Genomic DNA, 14,841 nt, shown 5'->3' on the forward strand with positions numbered 1-14,841 from the left:
CCGCCGCCTGTCCCCGCGCGGGCCGATGACGCCGCGGCTCCCGCGTGCGCTCACATCCGGTAGGTGAGGTCAGGGCACGGGCCGCCATTTTGGGTGGCAGGGCTGGGCGCGGAGCGCAGCACCGCGGGCGGCGGCGGCCCGCCGGGGCGCGGGGGGGAAGCGACTGCGGCCTCCGGGCGGGCGGGCGGCCCCCATGGCCGGGCAGTTCGACTCCGAAGACCGGGCAAGTTGGTACTGGGGGCGGCTGAGCCGGGCCGAAGCGGTGTCGCTGCTGCAGGGGCAGCGCCACGGGACCTTCCTGGTGCGCGACTCGGGCACCATCCCCGGCGACTTCGTGCTGTCCGTGTCCGAGAGCTCCCGCGTCTCGCACTACATCGTCAACAGCCTGGGGCCGGCGGGAGGCCGGCGGTCCGGCAGCGAGGGCCCTGGGGCCCCGGGTGAGTGACCCCCAGGGCTGGTGGAGCTCCCGCGGCCCCTGCCGTCGCGGGGAGAGCTGCTGTGGCGGCCGAGCCCCGGTGTGCGCCCACCCCACCCCCACTCCCTGGCGGCTCCGCTCTTCTCCCGGGTGGGGTTTTGAGTCACGAAGCAGTTTGTAGTGCAATTAAGTTGTGTTTTTCATCTGGGGCTGCTGCCCGGGTGGAGCCGTCTTCCTGCACCTGCCTTCCGACGGCCAGACGCCACGGTTAAACACAGCTTGGAGCTGAGCGCTTGCTGCAGCCCTCCTGAGAGGTCCTGCAGCTCTAGCACTCGCACCTTCGTTTACTTTCATAAACCAGCTAGCTATAGTTGATAGAGTTTGTGTATCCTCTCAGCTGGGGGACAGTTATGTGGAAGCATCATCTAAAAATGTGGATTCTGGCAGGATGATTTTGTGTTACAAAGCACACTGTGAGACCAGGTTTTGAGTCACGGATCAAAGCATTATGAGGGTCCTGTAAGTAGTGGGAACTCTTCATGAATGTACCAGCAGTTCTTCCTTTAAGTCAGATGTGAAGTTTCAGGTTTGATTTTGCTCTGTATATTGAAAGGGAAGGTTTGATATTATTTCTCATCAACCTGATATCTCCTATGGAAACAGTGTGTTGAAATGCAGAGCTTGTAGAGCGTAAGATGCTGATTGTGACAGAGGGAAAGCTGTGCCATGAGCAGCAGCATTTCTGCAAGTACCAGTGTAACTAAACAAACAGGGGCTGCCACCAATGCCGTGTCCTTGGATGTGTAAGAGTGTGTCACACGGGCAGCAGTACCCCTGCAGATGTAGTTAGTAGCAGAACTGCTGAAGTTTGGATGTTAATGCTTGCAAGGCAGTGTGAATGTATCACTAGCATCTCAGAAAGAAACTGCTACCGAGTTTTGAAGTGTAGTAAACCTACATAATAAGAGATGTGGTGAACTTATTTGGCAGAAAGTAAACATGAGATCAATTGCTAACAGAGATGGTCACTTTCTGATGTAGATCTGTGGTTAGAATAAGAGACCTGTGTTGGGAAGGTGCAACAATACTGGTTATGAAATGGAATTTTTCGGTCTCTGCACAGACTGTAGTTGACTAGGGAGGAGATAATCTGATGAAAAAACTCAAAACTGTTGTCAGCAGGTCTGCACTGTTCTGCAGTAATTGCCTCTGCTTGAGGGAACATTCCAAATTGGCAAATTTGGGAAAGCCCAAATTTGTCACTGTGTTTCTCCCAGGAACCTGTGACAGCTGTGGCAGGCACTGAGGTCACAGAAAGCTCTGCAAGGTAGAAGTCAAAGGTGTCTGAGTTCAGCTGGAAGTGGAACTCGTTGCTGCCGTGGGTTGGCCACAGGACGTGGTGGATTCCCTGTTGTTTCACGTCTGTGAAGACAGAGATTCCTGGCTGTGGGTTTGCAGAGGCTTGGTGAGGGAATTGTTGAAATCAAATGGTGTGTGGTGGAATGCAGCCTGAGAGCATTTTACTTCCAAACTACTGCTTTAAAGACAGCAGTGACAAAACCCACTGATGTATATGTTTCTGTTGCTTCTGGGCAGCTTTTTGCTGGAAAAACATGGCAGCTCATCTCTGGCAAAACAGGATTTTCCATGTTAGTGTGCTGTCACTATGGTACACAGCCACCCTGTCTTTGGGGGTTTTAGCATGTTACATTCTTAAGGTCAGTACTGTTTTGTGGTGGTTAATGGGCTGGCTGATGATATGGCTGTTAAAACATTCTGTAGTTTCAGTGTTCTTTTTAAAATGAATCACTAAATGCCCCTTAGGTAATTACCTCCTGGTTTAAATGTTTTCTCTCCTTTAAAAGAGTAGCTACTCTTGTAGCTGTGTAGGCTGTTGGCACAGTAGGCTTAATGTATGTTAAAAAGCATAATTATGTTTTGGTTGGTCTCTTCCCCCGCTTCTAGACGTTATGAGGGTAGGTGATGCATCACTCCTGTGCTGAGTTTTTAAGTCATTTGGAATAAATCATGCCTACGTGCTGATGCTGCTCTCTCTCCACACCCAAGTGAAAGAAGGTGCAGGAGTATTGTGTGTCTATTAAGTTCCACTTGAAGTGCTATCAAGTTTTTCTTTCAGAAAATAAAAAAGTGAGGGGATGTTCTGTAATGGGAGGGAGGTGGAAACATTGGTAAAAGATTGAAGATGGTTTTGTGTTTGAATAGGGAAACCAATGCAGTAAAGTGAGGTAAATGTTTGCAAATTGTTACTTTTATTTATTGTGGTGAAGTTAAAACGTTAGAAAGAACAACCTCACCATTTTAGTTGTGTGGTGTAGTTTTTCTGGCAGGTGATTGTTTGGCAAAAAGCACCATTCTCTCAGGGAAGTCTGAATATACCAGATCAGGTTCTTGGCTTGATTTTTGCTAGCCTCAGGAAGTGTGTGTGTGTGATTTCTGACCACTTCAACACTGCAAAGTGCAGGGAATAGGAGGAGCCAGGAGTTTAGCTTACAAACACTTGGACTCAATGATCTTAAAGGTCTTTTCCAACCTAAACCAGTGCTGTGATAGAGGATGAATGAGATTAGGAACATTGGCTTCCTTATCATAAAAATCCACAGTGTCACAAATTGAGATGCTTTCTCCCATTTCTGAAGTACAGAATAAATTTGCTAACTTTTTGTTCAATTCACCTCTTGCCTGATGGGCTGCAGTTTCCAGCTTCTTGCAGGTGATTTTTCAGCATAATGAAAGAAATTAACAGAGCCTCTCAAAGTAGTTACATCTTCCTGAAATGGTTTGAGGCTGTTTAAAATAGGACAAAATCACTGATAAATGGGAAAAAAAACAACATTGTTTCCACTGGAGGTCAAGATGAACTGAATCAGAATTAGGGTATCACACGTGATGAAGTATCATCACAGTCATGGGCTAAAGAAGTCCCAAGTGAGACAAGCTACAGATTCTTGCTAGGTCTAGAGCTGTAAGTGTTACATCTCATCAGCAAAAGCTGAGGGGATTGGTGTCTTTTCAGCATTAACCTTTGGGAGAGTAAGGTGGAATCTTCTCATTCCACGCTGGGCTCGTTTTCTCTTGCTGCTGTTCACATCAGCTTCCTTACCCTTGGTGATGCCAATTGGTGTTCTCTTTTTTGTGATTTGTTTTTTAGGATATTGCTTTTGTTTTTGTTTCATTCCATTTGTGCTCATTTCTTTGGAAAGCCTTTCAGGGCTGTTAATGCATGCAAATGTGTGTTTTCCTACAACTTAGTTCTGCTGCTTTGAATTTCCTGTAACCAGCTTCACTAATGTTTATCTTCCTTCAGAATACTTCAAAATGCATTTATTTGGTGTTGGTCTGTGTTGATCTTGTTGGATCTGCCCTTTTCTATGTTAGAACCCATTTTTTTCTCTCTTTGAAATAACTTCTTGTAATGTCAGCTCCTCATGCTGACAGGGCCACTTTCAGAGGGGTTTGGATCAGGGACAGCTCAAAGAACTCTGCTAGCCTTGTGTTCCAGAGCTCAGTCTCAAGAGGTTTAGATATTCCCTGCAGAGAAGCAGACTTGCAAAGTAAGCATCTTTTTCTTGCTAAGAGTTACTCATTAAAGCAGAAATCTTTTCCTCTCCACTACCCTGCCCTGGCCTTCCCCGATCCTTCCCACGGCGGGTGAGGCGGTGTGTGGTGCGGGGTGGAAAGAGAGCATCGCACGTAGGTTTTTCCCCAGCTGAGCCTGAAGGACATAAAATAGGAGAAAAGTTCAGTGCACAGATTGAAAACTCAGGGGGATATCTGCACTTTGACACTTTTGATGACTCTTAACATCAATGGTATGGTAATGTAGTTGAGGTTCAGATTTATAGCTTAGACTCCGTCTGACGAACAGTTGCTTTTTTTCCTCTTTGGTATAATGTGTAAAAATAGAGCTCTGTCCTCACAGTTGTGGTAGTGCTGTCTTTGATTACAAATACACAGAAGAGCAAGCTGGATGTGAGGAGGAATTCCTTTCCTGCAAGGGTTGTCAGGCATTGGAAGGGGCTGCCCAGGGAGGTGCTGGAGTCACTGTCCCTGGAGGGGTTTGAGGCGAGTGGATGTTGCACTGAAGGAAGTGCTCTAGCAGTTGATAGGGCTGGGACAGAGGCTGGGATCCATGTTCTTGAAGGTCTCTTCCAGCTGAAACAATTCTATGATTCTATGAGTATGGTGACTCGATCCAGGGGTAACCAATTTCAGTATCAAATCACCAGTGAACGCATTTGTCTTCTCAAATGTTCACCTGTTTTGTGCTTTCTTTGACATGCTGCCTTCTTCTTTCAGGGTTGAACCTCACCAGGTTTCGGATAGGCGACCAAGAGTTTGATTCTTTGCCATCTTTACTGGAATTCTACAAAATACACTATTTGGACACTACAACCTTGATAGAGCCAGTTTCCCGATCCAGGCAGAGTAGCGGCGTGGTCCTCAGGCAGGAGGAGGCCGAGTATGTGCGAGCGCTCTTTGACTTTAATGGAAATGATGAAGAAGATCTTCCATTTAAGAAAGGAGACATACTGAGAATCCGGGACAAACCTGAAGAGCAATGGTGGAATGCAGAAGACAGCGAAGGAAAGAGGGGGATGATACCTGTTCCTTACGTCGAGAAGTATAGACCTTCCTCCGCTCCAGTGTCTGCTCTGATTGGAGGTAACCAGGATAGCTCCCACCCGCAGCCAGTGGGTGGGCCGGAGCCAGGGCCCTATGCCCAGCCCATCGTCAGCACTCCGCTCCCTAACCTCCAGAATGGCCCTATTTATGCCCGGGTTATCCAGAAGCGAGTCCCTAATGCCTACGACAAGACAGCCTTGGCTTTGGAGGTACATAATGGGCAAAACCTAGACAGAAGAGATCTGTTCAGGGGATTTCCCTTTCTGTTGCATTATAGTTTTGTAGGAATAAGAAAGGGAAAAGCACTGTAATGCTGGTTTTACATCACAATTAATTAATTACAGATAAAGGCTCTTTTTTTAAATAAGTGACCAGAGTCACTTGTAGATTAGAGTTTGATTATTGTAGCATGTTTAGGTTACTGAACCAATGTCTTTTGTCAAACATCACTAACATCAGTGTTTCCCCATCCATGTTTTCATTTCTAAGTCTTTATGGTGGGGGGAGGGAGCGGGAGTGGTTCATGAGTGGTGTGTCTAAACCTGTTGCCTGCCTCACCCTGGTCTTTAATAAGTGTGCTGGGTTGTTTGGGGTTTTTTCCCAATCTGTCAGCAGTTTAAAAGCAGTCAGTGGAAACATTGATAGTCACTTGAAAATGACACAGGCTGAGATGATGGTGGTGATCACAAAAAGGGTTTTCTGGTAATATCTTGGACCCCAAGCAGATGGCTCTGGTTTTTATTCTGTGAAGCAGAAACTTACAAGCTATTTGGGAGGCCTCACCTAAAGCAGTGACTGATGGAGGATGATTTGCAGTAGAGCTCTGAGTTTCCCTAAGGTTGATTTGGTTCCTGATATGGTCAAGTACTTGTATATGCCATTGTGGGGTTTTTTCCTTCCTTTTAAAAAGAAGACTGGAGTACTCCATCTGCACACCAGATAGTTATCCCCCAGGTTACGTGCAAGGAAATTGAGACTGAGGTATTCTTTGTGGCAGACCTTGGCCTTAGGACGATATGCAAATTGCATCTGTCAATCTCAAGCTGTCTTTGAGCTACAGGCTCTGGAATTTCCTGGTACCTAATTAGCTTCCTGTTTGTACAACATTTTTAGTACTCAGGGAAAAGAAACAGTTTCTGTGCTGAGTCAGAGCATCTCCTCCTCACTCTCAAATGCTTTGTGTAATTGTGCATAGCACAAAAGGCACTTCAGTGCTTGGGTGGTGTGGCAGCTGTCTGTTGGTGTTCACCTTTACTACAGAATTGGCAAATGCAGCACATTCTGCAGACCTGGTAGTTGATGCATAATATGGGAGATGATGTGGTAGGTAGAAGTTTGTCTAGGGAAACAACGTAGTTGTTCTGTGCTGAGTTCTAAGTGCATTCTGTTACATTTCTGAGTCAAAAGAGAGTCGGGATACAGACATTTTTGTGTTGAGAACTATGTATAGAAATTTATGCCAGCTTGTCACATTTTTGGGTAAACATGAAAGACTTTGACACAGCCTAAAATGCTGTCTCTTTCCCCCTTTTTCTCACTTTTTCCACCCAGCTACCTTCTGGAGCTTGGGAATACTCCTCAGTGTTGCTATGGACTGTTGCCATCACCAGATGTGAGATTTCCTTTGAGCCACTGGACAGTACATTGTGGCATTTATCAAAACTGTTTGGGTTTTCCTTCTGGATTTTGTCTTTTAAGCTTATATTTATTGGTGTGCTACTCATGTTCTCTTAAGCTTAACTTGACATTTCGTTTCACGTTAAGTAGAACCCCACAACACTGCCCATGATTTGGTAGCATGGGTTGAATTAGAGAGAGTGAGAAAATACCAATCTCCCTGTCTATTGTGAGCAGCTTTTGAGTGAAAGCAAAATCCAGTACACACTGAAGAACATGCCAGTGCTGTGGTTGACCTGGTGTTGGTTCAGTCCTCTTCACTAAAGCCCTTGTGATCTGTCAAGTGTGCAGTGCTATAGAAAGGGTGGTTTTGTGGACAATATCTCAGTGCTGAGTTAGCTTGCACCATCAGTATCTTTTACTCGTGATAATAGGCAGGAGAGTTGAAGTGTTTAGGAAGGGACTGGGATGTGTGCAGGCTCAGCTCACCTGTATGAGGATAGAAGGAAGATTTAGTGTCTTGCTCTCTTTGTCTGAGAACAATGGACTTTGTAGGCCTTGTTTTATTTAAATAATACTTATTAGTGGATATGTTGAACCTCTTGTTTAGGGTGATGTATTCCTCTCTTGTTACAGCTCCACATTTCAGGGGTGCCATAGTAGTGGTGGTTCTTTGTTCTGTCTGTCATCTTGGGAAATTGTAGTTTTAAAATGTGAGCCATGTATCACTGCTTCCAGCAGCCCTTCCTAGCTCCTTTGCAGCTTTTATCATCTCAAATCACAATGTTACTGAGTTGCTTTCAACACCTACATGGGAAAAAATAGCAGTATGCACTTCATTTTCCCCAAGTTTTTCCTCATCTTGTCTACCTACTGTTACTTGTTGTCTCCTTTCACATTCCCTTTCACTTCATGGTGTTCCTTCTCTGGTTATTTAGAGATCTCTGTCTTAGATAACTTAGTAGAAAGCATTATGTAAATCTGATCAGTCCTTTTTTGCCCAGACCTCTGTAATAACTACAAATATAGCAAGTGGGATTCATTCCAGATGAAAAACTCTTCTCCTTAAATCTGGCAATATTCATGGGTGGGGTGGATCCCAGGAAAACAGATTCTTAACGTCAAACATTTTTTGGGCCAAACTGCAAACACAGTATTTGTACTGTTCTATGATTTAAAAACTGACCTGGTTGTGAAGAGCTCAAGGAAGGGGAATCAGAGCAAAGGCTGTTCTTGTAAAGGCTGTGCTATGTGGTGGAAAAAAGATTCAGGAGAAGGTAACTTTTATTTTGCTTGTAACCAAACCTATGTTAATTAAGAGAAGAAAGAGGAAGAAAAGGGAAGATCTTTGTGTCAAATGACTGAGATAGATGGATTTATCTTTTCACTTTGTAACCATAGCAGACATCTTTCTTCTTGACCTCATGAAAGAGAAGTATATGGAATAAACTCACAGCATACAAGAGTCTGCAACTTTCAGTTTCACATTGAAGCATATGAGATATGTTTGGTTTGATACCTTCTGATGAATACTGAGACAAATCTGGCTTTATAGCAGGGTGCAGTCTTGTTCTTGAGGTGCTGTGCTTGATGGGGTGATGCACAATAGACTAATGATACCATAAATTGACACTTAAAGTTGACTTCTAACTCTCAGAACATTCCCTTCTGGTCTAAATGCTCTAAAGTTCCAGCACTTGTAATAATGGGGATTTTTTTTGAAGTGCTCTGTATTGTCTCAGTATTTGAACTACAGATTAACATGCAGAGTTTCAAAGCACATCTAGAAAGATCTATCGGTTTCTAAGGAACTAATGGAGCCATTTTATTAAGCTAGCATTTGTGAAATGGTCCATGTTTACTTAAAAGCCAGCCCTGCTGTGACAGGTATAAAGAAATATAAATAAATGAAATGGGAAGAGATATGAAAACGAAATGTGAATGAAAGATGATATCAGAGAGTGGTTGCTAAAGGAGATGACTGTAATACTAAAAAGGGAATATTTAAGCTCAAGAGGTCTTTCCTCTTCTAACACTGAAATGCAGATTTTGAGTGTAGCTCCTTATAGTAAGGAGGATTCCTAAGTGAGTGTCACTGCCCCTGAAAACCCAACAGCTTCAGGATGCTTCTGGGAGTGAGGGAGTGTCACGTGCATCCCCTGTGCAAACGTGCTGCCATTGCATCGCTGAGCCATCTTTGGCAGGTGAGTTTGTCAAAAGGTATCCAAGATGAACTCTGTATGAACACAAAGGAGTGGGTGATAGTAAGAGCAGAGGCAGCGGCCTGAGAGAAAGATCTTAACAGACGTCAAGCTGAAGTGCAGCCTGGGCTTTTTGTATCCCAGTGAGTTGAAGGCTGTTACATGAGTCATATTGAAGTGTGAAGCAAATGAAAGTTACCTAGGATAGTCATCTAGTAATGGCTGTGATTAGGAAATGAGGTTTTCTGCTTGTAGTACTGGCACATTTAATCTTGTTCTTGTTGAATTACAGCCAATATATTGTTTTGGTCAAGAGAGTGTTATTGGTATGGCCCCCCAGTGATTATTAGCAGTAGCAAAATTATATATACTGCATGATTAAATTCCTAAAGAGCTGAAACTAGCATTCAGGTGATGAGGAAGTCTTCTGCTTTGCCTGTAGTAAATATGTAAGGAGATGTTCTTCAAAGTATGATTCATTAAAATGTCTATGCTAATGACTACAAAAGGAAAACATAAAGCTACAGCAGGAGTCCCAAGTGTGCCTCTCATTAGCAGAGAAGCAATCAGCAGAGGTTTGGGAGGCTTAATTAAATATCCATGTAGTGGTTTGACATTTTGAACTATTGAAAGGTATTCTGGCAAAAGATGGTGAGTGATTAAAACCTGTAAAGTTAATGGCGATTGATAACGTCTTCGATTGTTTTCCTTGTTCTTCATTTGCTGCCTGGAAAGTGAGGATAATGAGATTCTGTTTGGGATGAATTTGGAACATGGTGATGAGCATCGGTGTAAACCAGTGACTGTGTTTCTGGATGAAATGCAGTAAGTCTTGTGGTTGTGGCTCGAGAGTTTACAGCGTTAGTGAAAGAAAATTGGGTGTTCTATCTGTGCCAAAAGTGTTCTCCATCTGTGACCCAGGAAGGGTCTTGAAAACTGTTGTATATTACCTGTAAATAAAATAATTGATAAAATTCTCCATGGAAAGGTAGACATGGGTAGACAGCTTTTTTGTGTTGCATTTGTTAACTCTGCACTGACTATCGTTATGATCTGAATTGTGCTTTCTCAGGCTGGGTAACTGCTGCTTAACAAGATCCAGCAGAGTTGAGGACTGAGGCATAGGCTTGTGGCCCCAGCTTGAGCTACCTGACTACACAGCCTTGGGAAAGTGGCCATTGGGCAGTTTTCTGCCTTTGTCAGAGGGAGACAATACCTTTAGAATTGGTTCTGTGAATATAGGTGGAGGATGAAAAGTATTACTGTGCTCTTATTTCATGTAGGACATTAGAACTGGATAGTTAAATCAGAGCATATTCTTTCATTGGTCTGTAGTAGCTGTTCTTTTCTTTTTCTAGCCAAGCAATTTGAGTGTAAGAGGGAGAGGGCATGAAACTTACCCATGGAATTTACTGTGTGAGATTTACATGGTGGGCAAGACTGAAGTACTGTCTGGCCTTGCCTCTGGTGGTGGCGAGTTATGGAAGCTCAGAGTAAGAATCAAGCAGCCAAAACACATTCTAGTGTTTTGTAATCTGTGGCTATAGAGATATATATATCCCTCACTGTCCAGAGCTACTTCATTGCTACCTAAAAAGCATTTAGTGGAGTCTCACAGTGAAGGAGCCATCGAGCTTGCAGATGAGTGTTCACTCTGTACACCTGCAGCCTGTCCCTCCCTCTAAGAGTCCAAAGCAGAGCACAAGCCTCTGCCAGTTCAGTGAGGTGCATTTACTGCAACAGCAGCTGGTGTCCAGTCCCGAGAGTGCTCTGACAGATTGGTATTGGATGGCAGGCTCTTCAGGTTGGGTAGTTCTCACCTAATCAAGCTGTGCTTCTTTCTCTCTCGACTTTCTGCAGGAGTAACCTTGGGTGGCAGGCTGGGGTATCAAAAATGGTCAAGACTGAAACTGGTTTTTATAAAGTGTCTGGTACACTTAAGGGATGAGACATCAGTGGGGAGGAGAAGCAGCTCGTCCTGTGTGTGTTTATGAATCTTGACATCTCCTCATTTCTTACCCTGCAGGTCGGTGAGCTGGTGAAGGTCACAAAGATTAATGTGAGTGGTCAATGGGAAGGAGAGTGCAATGGCAGACGTGGCCACTTCCCATTCACACATGTCCGCCTCCTGGATCAACAGAACCCCGAGGAGGACTTCAGCTGAGGGTGGCTCAGCACTTGCGCCTGCAAACGGGAACAATCCCAACTGGGTTTTGTTGCAGACGCCATCGAGACTACGTTCTGACAGACGCTGAAAGCGGTATTGCTTGGACAAGCATTCTGATCACCTGCAAACCCCTGGGACCGAACACCACCGCTCCTTAATCGAGGGTCCAGTAATTCAGGGTACGACAGTCGATCACTTGCGTGTCAAGTGGCAGAGCTAGTCCGTGATTATAGGTTGTAACGCCTGCTTATGTCCCTGGGCAGCAGCCTGGGCCTTGCCAGCAGCAGCAGCAGCTGGGGGAAGCAGGAACGTAGATGTTACGGTAACATGTATAGCTCTCTCTGGTCCTATCGCTTATGTTGCTTCTTCCTCAGGCAATGAACATCAACCTTAGACAATTCAATACCTAGATAGAGATTTCACAGATTTATCCTGGAGCTTTCTCCGTGGTTTTTTTTCCCCCCCGACCCTGAATTCTCTGTCCCAGAAAGGCCACCGAGTGCTGTGCGTGGCCAGTGAGCTGTGCACAGCACGCATTCACGCAGGGCCCGGTGGGGACAGCCGTGTGATTTACAGCCGCTGACCATTTTAACGGGAAATGACAGATCAAATCAACCTTGGAATTCTAGAAGTTTGTGGACACTAGATTGATTCCTTCAGTACTGTTGATGCTTCAAACAATGCAGCTGATTTTTAAATGACAATTTCTATTAACACACCCATATCTCTTTTTATCCAGAATTAGAAGGCTTACGGAAGTGTAAACGTCCGTATCAGTGCTGCAAAATGCGTGCATAGCACTTTAATGCATAGCTGGGAAGCAGTGTTTGATTCACTAAATATACTAAAATATTGACACTGCTTTCTGAAATTAAATTATATAGGGCCAGTTTAATTTCTCTAGAGTTCTTCAATACTCCTACTGTACAATATTCCTCCAGCACAAATTGGTGTCAAACACGGTGAACTGACAAACCAAACACTACTTCTTAGTTTAAAGTTACTCTGGGGACTCTTCTGGCTTAATTCCCATCTGTAAAATATTTGATAGTGAATTCATGAGGATTTTATTTTTAATAAACTAATGGAAAATATTTGTGTGCTTCTGGATTGATTCCCAAAAAGCATCGTAGAATAAATACAGCTCCCGAGCTCATGGTGCAAATGGGTGCATTGGATAGGTGCCATTGTGCTCTGCTTGGTTGGGGTTGTTTTAAGTCTTTTCTTATAATTATCTGGTTTCCTCTTAACATAAATCAGAATGGATTCGGGAAGTGTTGTAAACTGATGTTAAACACTGAAGAAACCATCCCTTACCTGTACCCTGGATTCTTTTCCACACACAGCACTCGTGTGACCAAAATTCAGCAACAAATATTCTAACTTTGGCTGCAGTGTGATCCCTACAGAACAGATTCTCTGTAAACTGAACATTTTGGTTGATACCAATCAAGTGACTAGGCTGGCTCAGCAGTGGCAGGGCCAGCTCCCACTGCCAAGGCTCTGGCTGCAAGGGGCCAGCCTGGACCCCAGAGCACCGGTAACGCTTTACCTCAGAACCGCGTAACATGCTGGAAATCAGAACGTTTCTGTTATATTTAAGTACTAGTTGTTTTACTTAAAAACTAATCCATCAGCAAGTCTGACTAATTTTCAGGTAATGGACACTCATTAATTCTGTAGCCTAAGGCCAATGTGTGTTAATCGTTCACACATCTAAGCCTGACTGGAAATGGTGGCAGTGGGGTAGGAATAAAGTCATTGCTGTGCTCTGCTAGCCTGGATCACTGTTCTAGCGAGGGGGATGTGCCAGCAACTGTGGGGTCTCTTCTAGCTTAGTACAAACTTTGAGGGAAAAAATTGGAGATGTGAACTCCAAGCTCTGTAGTAATCCATTGGTTTCTGTTAATTGGTGTTTTTCCCCTGACCTGGATGTTTACTCTGTTTTTCAGTAGCTGCCCTCTAAATACCAGACTCTGAACTGAGTTCATCACTTGCCCATATGTGCTTACATTTTTCTTCAGGTATTGCAGAAGAAACAAAGTGAACTGCTAGTTCTTAGAGAAAGGCAGTTTGTTTTAAGTACATATTGTTCCAGTAGTGGCTAATGAAAGCCCATATGTTTGTGTCTTTCCAATCAGCAATTATTTTCACCTAAGAGAGAACATGTTTCTGAAAGGAATTTTATTATGCAAATCCTTCCTCTTCCATATGAAAGACACAAACGGAATTAACTAGCAAGTACCTTGCAGAGTTTGTAGGTGTGTTTTTGTTAAGATTGTATAAATTGGGAGTATTTGAACCCTTTGAAAGAGTGAAGAAAAGAAACTAGAGGAGTCTTAATAGCTGCTGTTGCACTAGAATCCCAAGTTCTTGTCAGGCAGTTTTTCTTAGTTGACTAATAATGTTAATGCCACTGTTTCCCACTATCCTAAGCTGAAATGTGACTTTGTCTCATAGGTGATAGATATGAGGATGTTTGCATTTGAGTGGAATAGACCTTTCAACTTACCAAGCTCTTTAAAAGGAGAATAGGTAGAACATACGGTCATGAACATGTAGCTGAAATCCTGTTGTGGCCTTTGTTTATCCTCTTCTGTTTGTTCCCTCCCTCCCTCCTCCCCAGTGCGTGCAAGAAAATCATTGCTAAGACTGTTGGTCGCAATCCTTTGTCTGTGCTGAGCTGTGGTTTTGGTCTCTTGTGCATAGGCAGGGGTTAGAACCAGAATAATCATTTCTAGAAACACACCGTGAAAGCAGGATGCTCAACTACACTGTGTTCTCCTGGTGCATTTACAAGTTCTGTCACACTAAAAACTACAACTGGCTGCTATGGTATTTTTTTATTTTAATATCTGTTTCATTTTGGTAAGCCCCAGCCTTTTTACTAATATTTGACCTGGTTACATCTTGTTAATCTGTTTGGAACTGTATTTGTTAATAATGCAAATATTTCTAATCATCTTTAAAAAAACACTTGGTTTTTGTTAATGGTTTTGGAGAAGGATTCTAACCAAACCAGTTTGAAGAAAAAGATGAACATGTGCCATTGTATGATAACACTATCCACTTTCTTGACAGTTAAAAGTCTTTTTTAAGGTTTTTTTTTTTTGTAGCATGTAATGTCTTATGTTCATAGTACGTGAAGTAAATAAAAGTATAGCCAGAACTTTGACTTGGTGTCATTCTCAATCAAGCTGCTGTTGGAATATTTGCATTTGATAGTCTGAGAGCTGGGGGGGTACAGCTATAGGAAATGGTCAGAAAGACAGAGTGGTATTTGCAGAAGCTTCTCTTGTGAGCTGACGTTACATGAGGCTCCTGCAGAAACCCACTGCCTTGCTTTGCCTTGCCTTTCTCCCTCCTTCCAACCATGGTTTTCAGCTGTTGGGATTGAATCAACTCAGGTGAAAGTTGAGGGTGCAAAGGACAAGCAAGGATTGCATCAGCAAGTGGTGGTGTATTTCTCTGCATTAGACTGTTTATTCCTTGCCGAATCCCTGACCAAGTTGCAGATACTTGCCATCTGTAACAAGTGCATTCAGAAATGTTGGAAGTATTTGGACAACATGGTATAATTTCAGCAAGTGTGTCAGGCATGCACCTTACTGTTGGCAAGTAGCTTAGAGCAGCCTGGTTTCTTTGTGTTGCTGAGCTCTAGAGCCGTTTACCAATCTGAAAGCAGCAATTATTCGCTGGCTTGGCATCTAATTTTCACCTTAGTCCAGACAAGCCAATGTCTTTCTGTTTGGGTTTCTTTTCTTTTAGGGAGTTCTCATTAGATAATTTGTGATTTG

The 14,841-nt window shown here is 43.7% G+C and overlaps 1 protein-coding gene across 2 annotated transcripts; it reads left to right on the forward strand.

Moving 5' to 3' along the window:
• The first annotated feature begins 72 nt into the window (after window positions 1-72).
• Window positions 73-12,138, forward strand: CRK (CRK proto-oncogene, adaptor protein). Of its 2 annotated transcripts, none has more exons than XM_062012198.1 (3): window positions 73-437; window positions 4,733-5,098; window positions 10,904-10,997. In XM_062012198.1, exons 1-3 carry the CDS (start codon window positions 194-196, stop codon window positions 10,909-10,911), a joined length of 618 nt encoding a protein of 205 aa, XP_061868182.1. In that variant the 5' UTR covers window positions 73-193; the 3' UTR covers window positions 10,912-10,997. The 2 variants fall into 2 exon arrangements, with proteins under 2 accessions (XP_061868182.1, XP_061868180.1); XM_062012196.1 differs by having other exon boundaries at window positions 74-437; window positions 4,733-5,268; window positions 10,904-12,138.
• Window positions 12,139-14,841: the final 2,703 nt, after the last annotated feature.

Source organism: Colius striatus, chromosome 20 (assembly GCF_028858725.1).
Source record: "Colius striatus isolate bColStr4 chromosome 20, bColStr4.1.hap1, whole genome shotgun sequence".
Lineage (NCBI taxonomy): Eukaryota > Metazoa > Chordata > Aves > Coliiformes > Coliidae > Colius > Colius striatus.

Bases quoted from the DNA above. Each gene is read 5' to 3' on its own strand.
- CRK (XM_062012196.1), top strand. From the start codon at position 194: ATGGCCGGGCAGTTCGACTCCGAAGACCGGGCAAGTTGGTACTGGGGG. The intron at 438-4,732 runs GTGAGTGACCCC...TTCTTCTTTCAG, and splicing joins CGAGGGCCCTGGGGCCCCGG to GGTTGAACCTCACCAGGTTT. The intron at 5,269-10,903 runs GTACATAATGGG...CTTACCCTGCAG, and splicing joins AGACAGCCTTGGCTTTGGAG to GTCGGTGAGCTGGTGAAGGT.